Source organism: Bemisia tabaci, chromosome 1 (genome assembly GCF_918797505.1).
Source record: "Bemisia tabaci chromosome 1, PGI_BMITA_v3".
Taxonomy (NCBI): domain Eukaryota; kingdom Metazoa; phylum Arthropoda; class Insecta; order Hemiptera; family Aleyrodidae; genus Bemisia; species Bemisia tabaci.
Genome location: NC_092793.1, coordinates 42,996,403 through 43,010,766, shown reverse-complemented (window position 1 = coordinate 43,010,766; position 14,364 = coordinate 42,996,403). Strand labels below are relative to the sequence as shown.

At 38.5% G+C, this 14,364-nt stretch overlaps 2 protein-coding genes across 2 annotated transcripts in view; one reads left to right on the top strand and one right to left on the bottom strand.

Moving 5' to 3' along the window:
- LOC109039130 (protein glass) overlaps window positions 1-14,364 on the top strand; it is a 152,457-nt gene that overhangs the window by 102,132 nt on the left and 35,961 nt on the right. The gene's annotated exons all lie outside the window — the stretch shown is intronic.
- Window positions 3,224-14,364, bottom strand: part of LOC140224733 (uncharacterized) — a 76,765-nt gene continuing 65,624 nt past the window's right edge. Inside the window, exon 2 of the mRNA XM_072301174.1 lies at window positions 3,224-4,407. Coding sequence (XP_072157275.1) covers window positions 4,249-4,407 — 159 coding nt within the window. The 3' untranslated portion in view covers window positions 3,224-4,248. The remainder of the gene's footprint in view (window positions 4,408-14,364) is intronic.

The window sequence follows — 14,364 nt, the reverse complement described above, 5'->3', positions numbered from 1 at the left end:
AGACAATAAAAAAAAACGGCACAGCAGGCCCGTTGCTTTGTCTCATTAATGTGCATGGCTATATTAGGTAAGTAGTATGCAGCATACATTTTGATTCATCGTAAATTGTGTTTTAATGGCGGTTTGAAGAACAACAGACCACTAGACAGGGCACGAACCTTAGCAGCACAGTATTCGTTTTCTCAGTGACATTCCACGTTAAACATGATGGGCGCAATAAAGCTTTCCAAATTCAACTCATGGCCAGAAATAGGTACTTAAATTGCGTTTCTTCGTGTAGGTACGTCCGTTCGAACTTCCCTGTCAGGGTGTCCCTTATTTTTTAAATTTGTGAATTTCAAGTTGGTCAACCTCTCAAAGGTTTCTATGTGATGTAAAAACACACCTGCTTTTTTGGAAAAAAAAATTAAAGAAAAATTTTACCCGCCGCCCAAGGGGCGAAAAGGGCGCATGTCGGAAAAAGGTCATTTCATATTTTTAAAGAGTCATTTCCGACTGAAAATGTCGAATTATGTTCCGTAGGTCCGAAATTTCATCCACTTTACCTGAAAATCAACCGTTTAGTAGATATAGGAGCAAACACCATGGGCGCGCGAGTCGCATGAGCGGGGGCGCGCAACCCCTCGTTATGACCCCGCGACAATGATGGGCGCAATAAAGCTTTCCAAATTCAACTCATAGCCAGAAATAGGTACTTAAATTGCGTTTCTTCGTGTAGGTACGTCCGTTCGAACTTCCCGCTCACTAAAAACCATGCTTTAGTCAATTAAATAAGTCGCATGCACGGGCAAAGATGCATTATCACCTATGGGATTCTAGTTTGCCATAAAATATTTCAGGATCAATGTATCCGTACCCCAGAGCCAAAATATACATACCTGACTCGCATTTTTTAAAAAATCGGGTAGGTGTCCTGTTGGAAATCTCCAACTGCCCAAGGAACAGTGATCGCGATAAATAACGATTTTATCGGTTGATTATCGCAATATTATCGAATAAAAAACTGCGATTTACGGCGATTAAATCGCTGTGCATCGCAATTTTTTGTTCAATAAAATCGCGATCAATTTTCGTCGATAAAATCGAGATTAAATCGCCATGTATCGCGGTTTTTGTTACGATAATATCGCAATAAATTGCCGGGCTATGGAATCGCGATTTTATTGCAACAATATCGAGGATAATCGCTCAGATGTTGATGATCTTAGCGATTTATCGCCTACAAAATCGCAACAAATCGCGATTTTTCCGTTGAAAAATGCTACTTGGGCTCTGTGTAAATTATTCGGTAGGTACTTAGCCCTATCTTGTGTCGGTAATGAGTTACGAAATTTCTAAAATCGGTCGAGTTCCGAGCCTGCTACACTTGACAAGGAATGACTCGCCTATGAATTCGGATTTTCAAAACGGTCAGTTTTACGCGGGGACGGATCCGGTACACTTGTTACGTCACATCTCATGACAAACCTGGTCTTTTCATCACTTACAGTGTATTCCCATTAGGAATTGGCAGCCGATTTTCAAATGCAAATATTGAGTCAATCGATGATTTTCTGACCAGAGTAGAATTTAGAAATGGATTCCTTGAACGTTCAAGCGGTCAAATCCTCCATTCTATACGTAAGAACCGACGGGATAAACCCTATTTTGAACGAAAACTGTAGTCAATTCGGGCATGGACCAATAGAATAAATAAGGACTCCCAACTCCCTATGCTACCCTGTGTTAAAAACCGTTAACGCGCGCTCGCAGCGAACCTGGCAGAGGGTGCGGTGAACTAACGCCGCAGCGGTCCACGATCGTACCTCTATAGTATGTTATTCCATGCAATGTTCTTTGTTTATCTATGATTTATTTATTTGTGTAGATACTTTAATACATTTTACTTTCGCTAACTAATGAAATTGTATAGATACATACCTTCGGCAGAGGTCAATGCGAAAGACTTTGATGTGAAGTATCTTATCAGAACACGAGCAAAGATGATTCAGTCAACTTCTGACGCAGAATCAAAGAGACTTGCTAATAATCAAATTAAAGGTAATGCTTGAAGTCAAGTATCTTTGATTTTGTGACACTCAGTTGATTTTTATCAGTACAACACTATTTCTCACTAAAAAGATTTCACTTAACAGAGCGGCGCCTTCGGCTAAAAGTACAATCCTGATTCCTGCTGCACACTACATACACACTTCCTTTGGCTTTCTCAACAGCAGTTGCTGCTGAGTAAAACGGTTAGAAATAACACTTCACATTAATACCAGTTTATGTACACGAAGACTGACGAAGATTGAAATGAAAATGGGAAACTTTTCACACTACACTCTTCAAAACTGCAGGGCGACCACGAGGATACGAGGATCTAGAAACTTCTATGAGCACTACTGAGTGATAAGCCTAAATAGGTGGTGCATGGAAATATAAACAGGAAGACCCAATCATCGGTTTAGTTCACTACACCCTCTGCCAGGGAGCGCTGATGTCAGCGCTAACCGGAGTTGGGGGTCCTTATTTATTCTCTTGGTCCATGATTCGGGATTGTTTACATCTGCCGTAGTGATAAAAGACATGGACGTTAGCTCAATATTTAGCCATTTTCATGAGTTGTTACTTTTTTGTCACTATTTGAAGGTAAGTTTTCTTTTGTAAATCAATTTTTTAGTGCTTTAGGATCATGTTAGAAGCTGTAACGGTATACATTGTTACATATCGACGGTGAAACTACCAAACCACGTATCTCGTTTGCGGTGTTTAAAAATCTACGCTCGCATTTTATTTTTTTGAAGTAGACCAAATCAATATCATTCCTTGAAATTTTCACAGAATTTTCTCCGCACGAAGAGGAAAAATCACAGAAATTTTCAAGACTGGACGTTAAGTAGTTTTTCATTTAAAAAATAAAGTATGACAGGAAGTCTGCGACGTCGCAAACCGAGATACGTGGTTTGGTAGTTTCACCGTCGATATTAATTCAGAACACACTCTGGCAGTCGAACGCTTAAACCTGCTGTATAGAGCGAGTCAGTTGTTATTTCTTGATTTTTCACCCTTCAATGTTTCACTGAAGACACAAAAATGTTAGTATCAATCATTGATGATAAAAAAAAAACCTTATCATGACAATACTGATGACATGAGGAGACCGGTGTGCTCAAAATGGAGGCAAGGAAAGTAGACGTAAGATCCTTCTTCGATTACCAGACTTATCAATAGGATACTTAGGTGGGGTAGGGTGTCTCTTATTTTTGAAAGTTAAGAAAAGTTAAGGGGCGATTCGCTTAAGACGTGCTACTATATGAGAAAATCAAGATCTTCTGATAAAAAAAATAGAAAAAAAATTTAGGGGTCTCTAGAGCGCCCTAAATGGAGCAGGTCTAAAGCTTGGTTATTCGGAAAAAGTAGAGTCATTTCCCGAAGGTAATCAACGGTTTACCTACGGCCCTTATAGTAACAATTTAGTCCGTTTTGCCGTATGCTCAGTCATTTAGCCGGCAAAAGGCATTTCAAGTGCTCGCCGCGACGACCTCGACGGCGCGAAAAGCTCCCCCAGGCGCGCGTTGGATTAGCGGCCACGCGGAGTAGGATGCGCTTATCCGTCGCGCGCCACCAACACGGAACAGGGCACATGAGGGAATAGGGGCTGCAACGAAGGAATGGAATCAAGATCTTTTGATTCAACAAATCTAATAATAAGTGAAGAACACTAAAAATGACAGAAAATCACTAAAAGTAAACAAAAAAAAAAACAATAACAACAACACTGAAGTAAAAGACTTAAAACTGACATTAACCTGACAAACTCTCCAATTCTGTAACAGATAATTTTCTTTTATTCTTATCAACTTTTTGGTTGAAGTCTGCAGAAGCTTGTACCACGTTTTGAAATGACTCCTCCGTGGTAACTTTTCTATTGTACTTACGTTTGCATCAATGCTACCGCTCTTTCAGCATGATCATTAACAACAACAAGGAAAGAAACGATTTTACGAGCATTAATGTAATCTGAATTTTGTAACCACTCCGAGGGATCCATGTCTAAAAATTCGGTGGGAATATCTAGCATTTTGATAAATACTAAACTGTTAGTTGTGAACATGTCGATCACTTAAATCTGTTACTTCATTAACTGGTACATCACAATTTCTGCGGAGGATCAGGAACACCTTGCTCTTTATGTTGTGGACGAAGAGTTTTCTCTCTGCCACAGATATTCTTTCGTCAAAAATACAGAACGGTACCGCAACCGTTTCACTTAAGTAATTTAAATACCTGGGATTTCCGCAATGCAGCAGTTGCACTTGGCTCATCAAATTTCTTAAGCTTTTTTAAGTCGTCGATTAATTCAATATCATTTTTGGGCGCCCCATCAATGGCGTGTGGAGCTCCAAACCCGCATATCATGTAAACCTGCAACAGAATGAAAATATTTTCATACGTTAGGGTTTTACTTTTATTGAGGAAGGGAGAGGGTTAAAGTCAAGCTTGGTGTGACATACCCTGGTAAAAATTGCAAGTGTTAGGTCAGTGAATTTTCCACTGAGGTCAGTGCAATTTGCTCTGAGGTCAGTTCAGTTTTCTCTGACGTAAGTGTTAAAGCACTTACCCAAGAAGTCAGCACTGAGGTAAGAGGCACTGACGTCGGGAGAAACACTTACCTAAGTGCAGAGATATCTCTGAGGTAAGCGGGACTGAGGTCAGGACTTGGTTCAGAGGGTAAGTCTAGCTCTGACATCAGTCTTAATCGAACCGCACTCACTCCCAAAAAGTAGAGATGGCTCCCCCTTCCCCCATCCTAATTCCTTTTCGTGGGGGAATATTTCCTCGGGATACAGGGACCACTAACTTTATCTTTCAGAGAGGCATATTTTGTAGGAGGTGGGATTTTCTAAGAGGGAAGGAAAACTAGTTTAGGTAGGTAATACACATGGTTTAGGTACACTTTTGAATAATTTGTTTTACCCTCTTCGTTTAAGATAGCACTTAAATAATTAAAACACACAAAAAAATGAGATTGGTAAAAATATTATCACCGCTATAATATGTATTTAGATGCATTTATTTAAGCAGAAAATGTCACAACTAATTGACTATTGTGGACTTTTAAGTGCCAAAGACCAATAATCAGGGTTCCCAGCACACTAAACTTCTAACTTAAGTCAATTATAGCATAACTTAAGCATTACTTAATTACATTTTTGCCGCTAACTGTTATGACATCACTTTTAACGACTTAAACATGGTTATATAAATTCAAATGAAATTCTCTGAAACCCTCATGAGAAGGACATTCTTTTCTGGCCAATGAGAATTACAAATAATGCCCCCCTTAAAAATTAAGGGAACTTTTTGGCGCCTGACTCTATCCCAGATCAGCCTCGCGGCTTAATTTTTTTTCATTTTTTAAAAATGTATCATGCTTAATCTCACTAAAAGTGGCCAAACAGTGTCCTGGTATACAATACTACTTTATAAGTAGTAATACAGAAAGTTCTAAGCATTTATCTACAAGGAAACAATTTTTTTTTACCGTTATTCAATTCTCAGATTTGAGGGTTTTTTTGCCGCTAACTGTTATTATTTTTTTAACTTCAGAGTTTTTTTTTAAAAAAATGTTTTAAATTTGGTTTTAATTTTTTTCAGTTTTAACTCTTTTTAAAATGTTTCAGTCTTAATTTTTTTTGAAAAGTTCCTACTTTATTTTTAATTCTTTTCCAACTTTTTTACTCCTTTACTTTCAATTTTTGTATCTGCTAATTTATATTTGGACTGAGTTAAGCAGAAAGGAACCAACCCACATTTTGGAGAAAATTGAGTTATAAGTGGTTTTGAACTCGACCACTACTCTACTATCTATTGCCGAAAATCCAAAGTTTTTGTTGGAACAAATTTTGCAGAAATTGAACTCGAAGTTTATTTTCTACATTGAGTCTTATGCAGGAGCCAAACTTTAAACCTCTTCTTCTCGGTTCGATCCCGACGTGGCTTGGTTCCTTTCTGTTTAACTCCGTCCATTTTTTGTATCATTTCAACTTTAATTATTTTTTTACATCCTTAGCTATAATTTTGAATTTTAATGCGTTCCATTTTTTTCTTTTTCAAAGAAACATAACTTATAAAACTTCATTTCCATGTTGATTGATTAAAATAGAATAATAAAAAAATTAAGTATCGGATTCAAAATCAAAAACAAAATCATCATTTGCTGGCAAAATTACTCCAATGGGGGCCCTGAAATGGCATAATTACGCCCCTAACACTTACACGCGCAGGTAGTTAGTGCTTAGATTGGAGACCGCAAGGGAACGAGCGTTGTCCTCTAAAGATTGTGATAACTAGCGGAAAGCCCGTGACTGAAGTCACGGGTCTAGATGCTTCACCAAAAATTTAGTTACGGGGAGCATTAGGCCGATATTGTTTCGGGGATGATGCCACTATTCGACCACATGGGAGCTTATTTTGCCTGAGTGAGCGTGCCATTTCACGACGATACCGCTATTCGACCACGCGGAAGCTCCTGTTGCCTACACTGAAATTGAGGGCGAAATGAAATGACGTTAATTTATCCTCTCCAGTTTGGTGAAATGCTATTTTTTAAAAACGTTCCAAGTAATCGTGCAATTTCACTATGAAACAGCTATTCCACTTTTTTCACGTTCTTATTTTATTTCAATCTCCCCCTCACTGCTTTCTTCTTTTTACTTTTTATTTCTTCTGTCTGTTTGCTTCTCCCACTTTCATTATCTTCTTCTTCTCTCTAAATTTATTCTAGCTTATTTTCTTTCACTCTTCTTGTTCTGCACCATTCGTTGTTCTCCTTTTTCTTCATGGTCATCATCAGCATCAGCATCAGCATCATAATCATCATTCTTATCTCTCTCTTTTAGTGTTCATGTGCTCGGACGGGAAGTAAAAAAAAAAATAAAAACAGCTTAATGAATAACAGTTAAGAGGAGCAACCACTTTACTGACAAACGCGGCCCCGACATGACATGAAAGCAAATTAGAAGACAGAGAACGTCTATTGCACGGACGATGATACCACTCTTCGACCCCGTGAGAGCTTGTGTTCCCTACACTAATCATTGAAGGCAAACTGTCATTTCACGACGACAATACCGCCATTCAACCACGTAGAAACTCGTGTTGCCTACCTTGAAATTTAAGGTGAACTGAAATGGCGTTACTGTAATCTTTTCCTGTTTGATAAACACTTTTTTTTCTTTTTTTTTTTAATTGGAGAGATCGGCAATCCACTTGATAAGTGTTCAGCACAATTTATGGTCACAGGTTAAGAGCGTGAAGGGGGTCTTGATCCGGTAGACAAAAAAAATGTAACATAACCTATAACCTACCAATGTGTGATTAGATTTTTTTTTTTTTATTTTAATCTCAATTTATAAAACTCGACACATTTAATTTATTTAAAATTCAATTAATTTAAAATCAAATTCTTTGTCCGGCAAGGGTGAATGTTACTGAATTAGGATGAACGTACATTAAACGGGATAAATGTAGTTTTATGCTTATCAATCCTTTTGCATCTGGAAAATGCAGAAACTTGGTATTACAGACGTTTACGGTTGGATGCGAATGAAAGTCTGGGTCCTGTTGGTTTGTGGTTCGACAAAACATGCCTCTTCCGCAATGCATTTCTGACATGTCAAATACTTTCAAAATGGCAGCATGCGAATCCACCCGTAAACGTCCGTAATACCAAGTTTCCACCATTTTCCTCGCCATTTTGAAATTATTCAGAATTACAAAAAATCTGATGACAGATTCGTCTTTTTCATGCCGAAGTGTCCCCTGATACCAAGTTTCATGCAAATACACCGATAAACAGCCTAATTTATTCTCTTGCCGCTCAAGGTCGCCATATTGACCGCCGTCATTTTGAAAAGGGCAAAAATTTTCCGGAAAAATAATGCCAGAATCGTTTTTCTCGTTCCAAAAAACCTATGGTGCCGCAATCAGACGCTGAATTTAGCAGCTGAATGTGGAAGTCAACAGTCATCGCCCAACGGCTGAAATTTAGCAAATTCGAGTTATTTTCATCCAGATGTGTATCAAATCTACTCGAATAGTTCAGACAAATTCAAAATTGGTCCGATGGTTGCTGAGAATCGTTGCTGAATTTTGCGCGTCACGCGCAAAATTCAGGCATCCGGCCGATGACTTCCACATTCAGCGTGTGATTGCGGTGTGAGAACCAAGTTTCATCCTAATCCATCGACGAGAACTGGGATTTAGATTTTCGATATTTTGAAATTTGACCGGCGGCCAGTTTGTCAAAAATCAAGAGTTTGACTTGCGGTTTGTGCCAAAAATTTTCTTTTTTAATTCTCTTTATTTTATCCATGTCTATCATATTTTATATCGAACTATGTATCGAAGATCGATAGACATTACCCTGTTTTATCACTATCTATCCTGTTTAATTCCTATCTACCCCGTTTCACACTGATTATTCCCCTTCTCTTAAAATTCCTACCTTTTATCCCGGTGAATATCAATAAATTCCGTCTTATCCCTGTCTATCCTGCTTTATATCGAACGATATATCGAAGATCTATATACAATACAATATTTTATCCCTACGAATGAAACCCCAAAATATGATGGTAGGGGTGCAAGGCATGCCATAGGAAAAAAAAATATAAATAAAATTAGTGGGGGGGGGGGGGGCTACGGGAGTTAGAAAAATGAGCTAGGAGGGGAGGGGTCGAATAAATGCTTGCAAAAAATTAGAACTAACCTGGCAATGAATATAAAATCCGTTGGCTTGGCCGAGAAATGGAAATACAACATCAGCTGATAGCAAACAAAGGTTACCAAGGAACCGAGGAATGAAACTTTCATAAAAACAGTGGGGGGGGGGGGGAAAGTTTGGGGGCCCTGAAAGTAGCTTACATTGATCTTTGAACATTCCCGAAGTTTTGTTTCAAAATATTAATTAGGTAAAATTTTAGAAGGGGTGGAAGGGACTTTAGGGACGCCCTGTATACTTGAAGATAGAATATAGGTGAGTTGAGTAGAAACAAAACGAAAACATCAAACACAACAAACACATTAAATACAACAGGCGCATCAAACACAACATATATAGCAAACTCATCAAATGCGACAAACACATCAAACTTGACAAACGCATTAAACACAACAGGTACATCAAACACAACGAACACATCAAACACATCAAGCACAACAAATACAGCAAACTCATCAAGCACATCAAACACGACAAAAACACATGAAACATCGAACACAACAAAAACATCAAACACAACAAAAACATCAAACACAACAAATGCATCAAACACAATAAACGCATTAAACACATCAAACACACCAAACACAGCAAACATATTAAGCACGACGAACACTACAAACACAACAAATACATCAAACACCACAAACACAGCAAAATCTTCAAACACGATAAACATCCCTTTTATCTCGGTTAATATCAATACATCCCGTTTTATCCCTATCTATATCCAATATTACCCATATCTATCCTGATATATTCTATCTATCCCGTTTCAAATTCATTATGCCACTTTCCCATCCTGTTTCATATCGGACAATTTATCAAAGATCGATGTATCGAAGGGTGGGATAACCCTACCTATCCTGTTTTATCCTCATCTTTACCTACGTCACACACTGATTATTCTCCTTTTCTCAAACTTCCTCCATTTAACTCAATTAATATCAATGTCGTTCCCCATCCCGTTTTATCCATGTCTATCATATTTTATATCGAACTATATATCGAAGATCGATAGACATTACCCTGTTTTATCACTATCTATCCTGTTTAATTCCTATCTACCCCGTTTCACACTGATTATTCCCCTTTTCTTAAAATTCCTACCTTTTATCCCGGTGAATATCAATAAAATTCCGTCTTATCCCTGTCTATCCTGCTTTATATCGAACGATATATCGAAGATCTATATACAATACAATATTTTATCCCTCCGAATGAAACCCCAAAATATGATGGTAGGGGTGCGAGGCATGCCATAGGAAAAAAAAATATAAATAAAATTAGTGGGGGGGGGGGCTAAGGGAGTTAGAAAAATGAGCTGGGAGGGGAGGGGTCGAATAAATGCTGGCAAAAAAATTAGAACTAACCTGGCAATGAAAGAAAAAAAAATAAATAAATAAAAAAATAAAATCCGTTGGCCGAGAAATGGAAATGAAACATCAGCTGATAGCAAACAAAGGTTACCAAGGAAACCACGGAATGGAATTTTCATAAAAAAAAACAGTTTAGTGGAAAACAGCGTAAGTAGGGCACTTACGTTAATTACCGTTTACAAGTAAACGGTAAATGCGATTTAACCGAAAATCTATACAGTTCTTCATCAGATCAAAATGGACAAAATTACAAAATTTGAGACAGCTAACGTAAATCTAACGATAGTCATCGTGAACGAAAGAATTGCTGACATAGATCCGGTAACTATTATAGGTGGGATTACTTGTGATTGAAAACCCACAGCAGCCCTCCCTGGTCGTCAAATAGTGACTTAACGTACCTGGCGGATCGGTAATTAACTAAATTTTTGCCTGTACAGTATTTCTGGGAGTTTCCATTCCGCTTACGTCTGAGACACTTAGGTCAGTGCCACTTACATCAGAGGCACTTGCCTTTGGAACAGACCTAACACTGAGGTAGCAGATCAGCGCCCGGCAGCACTGACATCAGTGTTCAGGTCTGTTCCAAAGGCAAGTGCTACTGATCTGAGCACTTGCCATTTTTACCAGGGTACCCACATGGAAAAAAGAACTAACTGGAGCAGCAGCCTCAGTGTTACATAAAAATCAGACATCATTAATATAAACTTCGAAGGATTCTGCCTTTTTCTATTTCACTCGAGGGGAAGTGTCCCCTCCCGGACTCTCTTCCCCACCCGGTGACTGACGCTGCGCTGTGCTGAACGTTTCAAGCTGAACCTTTCCCTACGTCTGACCGTTCCCCACTCCTGGCAATCGAACCATATGCCACCGCTATAAGTATTGTCGCTCGCCCACCCAGGTACCTAGTGGCCAGCGGTCAGTTGAGGATAAATCTCGCTCATGCACAATGCAGTTACGCATTGATTACGCAGCGAATTCATTCTAATATTTAGAATTTCTTCGATAATTAGTTTTCTTTATTTATCGACTGTATTTTTTTTCTCTGTCTACTGTGATTTCCTTGGTTCACTACTGTGTTGTATCCCAAAACTCTGAGTCAGAAATCTGAGCACTTCGAGTATGCCACCGAGTTACTTCGATTCTGACCTGAAATCTTCGTATATACCGAACTACTTCAATGTCTAACCGAACTTCGGCAGATGGACCTTAACTTTTCGATGCGAGATCCGAAAACTTCAGAGATCCATATGATCTCAGCTTCGGGTTCCATGCACTAATTTTTTTCTCCGTGTTTCCCTTTAGGGGACGCAACTAACATTTCAGTAAATTTGTTCAGAAAAGTAAAGAAAAAAAAATAAATAAAAAAAGTGGCTAACGATGGTTCCTCACCTTCACGTGGTGTTGGCTGTTTTAATAAGCGGAACCGTCCATTTTAAGATATAGTCTATTTCTTGCCCTGGCCATTATTTATTCTACAAGTAAAAATTGGTGGAGTGAGAATTTTCATAATGTTTTCTATGAAATCTTCAAAATATAGTGAAAAAAAATTTGCAACTACTACAAAATCGGCTCGCAAGCGAGCCCGAATGACACTCGCCTAGCGAGAGACCGGGGGTCCAGGGGCGCAGCCCGCCGGCTAGGCGTGACGGGCGCGCGAAGCGCGCCCAGAACGGCTAGTATTTTTTAAGTGCGGAGCGGCTCTCGAGCAAAAACTCATATGGTGAAACAAGCAAAAGGCACTTAAAATCAAAATGACGAAGAGTTTGTTTAGAATTGGGTAATAGTCCAGTTAATAGAGCACAATGTAGGGGCTACGTAGAGACAATTTCTGGGGAGACTCTCTGATAAACTACTCCTATGTATTTTTCATCGCTAAATCCGAGTTTTACATTTGCGAAAAAATCTGAGGCGAGCAAACGCCGCCATCTTTAAAAAATGACCAAAATTTGCGTTTTTCGGCCAAAAAACCGAAATAACACGTATATTTTGGAAATTACTGCAAAAGCAGTTATCTTCTAAATTAAAGGTCATAAAATTTATATTAAAACGAGCCCAAGATGGTTAAAATCGGATGATAAAAAATGCCGTTACAGCGTTGCAAAGTTTCACGCAAGAATTGAGGTTAGGCAATTTTTGTAACTCTCCCTGCGAAAAGAGAGCTTTCGAGGAGATTAATCATTAAATCGTACATTAGTGAAAGTATGAGTGAAGAAAGGAGTGTAGGTAATTTTGAGTTCTTGACATTCAAGAACGGCAGTGGATGGGGGGGGGGGGGGGGTCGTGTGATTGCAGCTGGAGGGTCCTCTCGTCCTTCCCCAGCCTTCGTTCTCCGGGATAGAAGTTCGATTTGAGTTGAAAACGATGTTTTCCCAATGGCCCCCTCCTGTATTTAGGCGCATAATTGTTAATAAAAAATCAGATGAGGAACTTCAAAATTTTCTGCCGAACTCTCACCAAATTCCCTTTCGTTGACCCGAGCAGACGGTATGCGTATTAAAGGAGCTGTGTCCACATTTTATGATGCATTTACTTAAACCGTGTGTAGATAAAATTGATCACAAGAATCCTACTGATGTCATTGATGTCCGTTTTTTGCTCCTTTGAGTGATTTGGAGACAAAATGAGGCATTTTCAACAATATATGCAACAATTAGGTATGTGTCGAGGCGGCTATCTCAATAGGGTGCGGCTTATATGTATGCTAAAAAAAAGTTGGAAAAGTTTCAGCTCCCCGGTTTCCAATAGGTGCCAATACATGAAAAAACAATTCCTGTAAAGTTTCAGACCGATCGGATCATTTTTAGAACCTCCGCCGGGGTCGTTTTTACTAATAAATAGATTTTTTTACTCTTGCCTCTGAATAGCTCGCCCTGTGATCAAAAATGGCTTTTTTCTGCAAGAAAAACGCGTCGTAGCGAAAAAATGCTTATTTTTCAAATGAAAGTCCGTGAAATTTTACACAAGAATCATAGTAGATATGACGACAAATTTGGAAAAAATCACCAATAAAATTCATCCATCGGGACGGATCTTCTCTAAGCTCAAAAAATTGTGCCTGCACTCCGATAGTATATGCAAAAATTAAAAAAAAAAAAAAAAAAAAAAAATTGGCCACTCAAATCGGTTCTGGGCGTGATAAAACTACAAGTCGTACACTCTTGCAAGAAAACTTTCTTAATTTTTTCATTTTCATCGAAGTAAGTCCAAAAATACCACCCATTACTTTCCTTGCAGCGCTTTAAGTAATAGAACCTGTTTTTACTATGAAGAGGGCCCTCATAGAGAAAATATGGATACAAAAATTTAAAATGCCCAGAACACTGACCAATAAATTTTTTTACGGTTAAATAAACTGCCGTCAAGAGGCATATTGCACTAGTGCTACATCATTCGATATGATATCGAACCCTTGGTTCAAATGTAAACAAACACAGAACACTGTTCCTGATTCGCGCCATTTCGCGCTCATTCGCGGCCTTCGCACCATAGTGGTAAAATGCGTCCAAGTGTTTCTTACAATCGTTAGTTCTTGTATTAAATGAGTCTTTAGTTAATTTATCACCGGCCAATGACTACATTTTAATGAATTAGCACAATTAACACATGAAAAATTCGCACATGAAGTTATGTTGCTTTGAATAAAGAGTTCGATCATATTATGTAGAATAACGTAGTCACTAAATCAGTCCATTTTGATTTCCCAAGGGATTGTCTGAACCGATGCGCATAAGCAATCACGTTTACTTTGAATCAGTTGAAACAAAACGAAACACAAAACAGCTTGCGCCAACCCTGCAATATACCTCTTGACGGCCCGTGGCTAAATAAGAGAGCCTTGATCTAACGCCGTTTAAAAATTCCGAAGGTTCCTAGGAAAATATGCAGGTCTGTCATTTTAACACTTCGTTATGACCGTAGTAGCAATTTTCTTTAAAACATTTTCAAAGCTTACAGTTTATTTAACCGTAAAAAACTTTATTGGTCAGTATTCTGGGCATTTTAAATTTTTGTATCCATATTTTCTCTATGAGGGCCCTCTTCATAGTAAAAACAGGTTCTATTACTTAAAGCGCTGCAAGGAAAGTAATGGGTGGTATTTTTGGACTTACTTCGATGAAAAAGAAAAAATTAAGAAAGTTTTCTTGCAAGAGTGTACGACTTGTAGTTTTATCACGCCCAGAACCGATTTGAGTGGCCAATTTTTTTTTTTTTTTT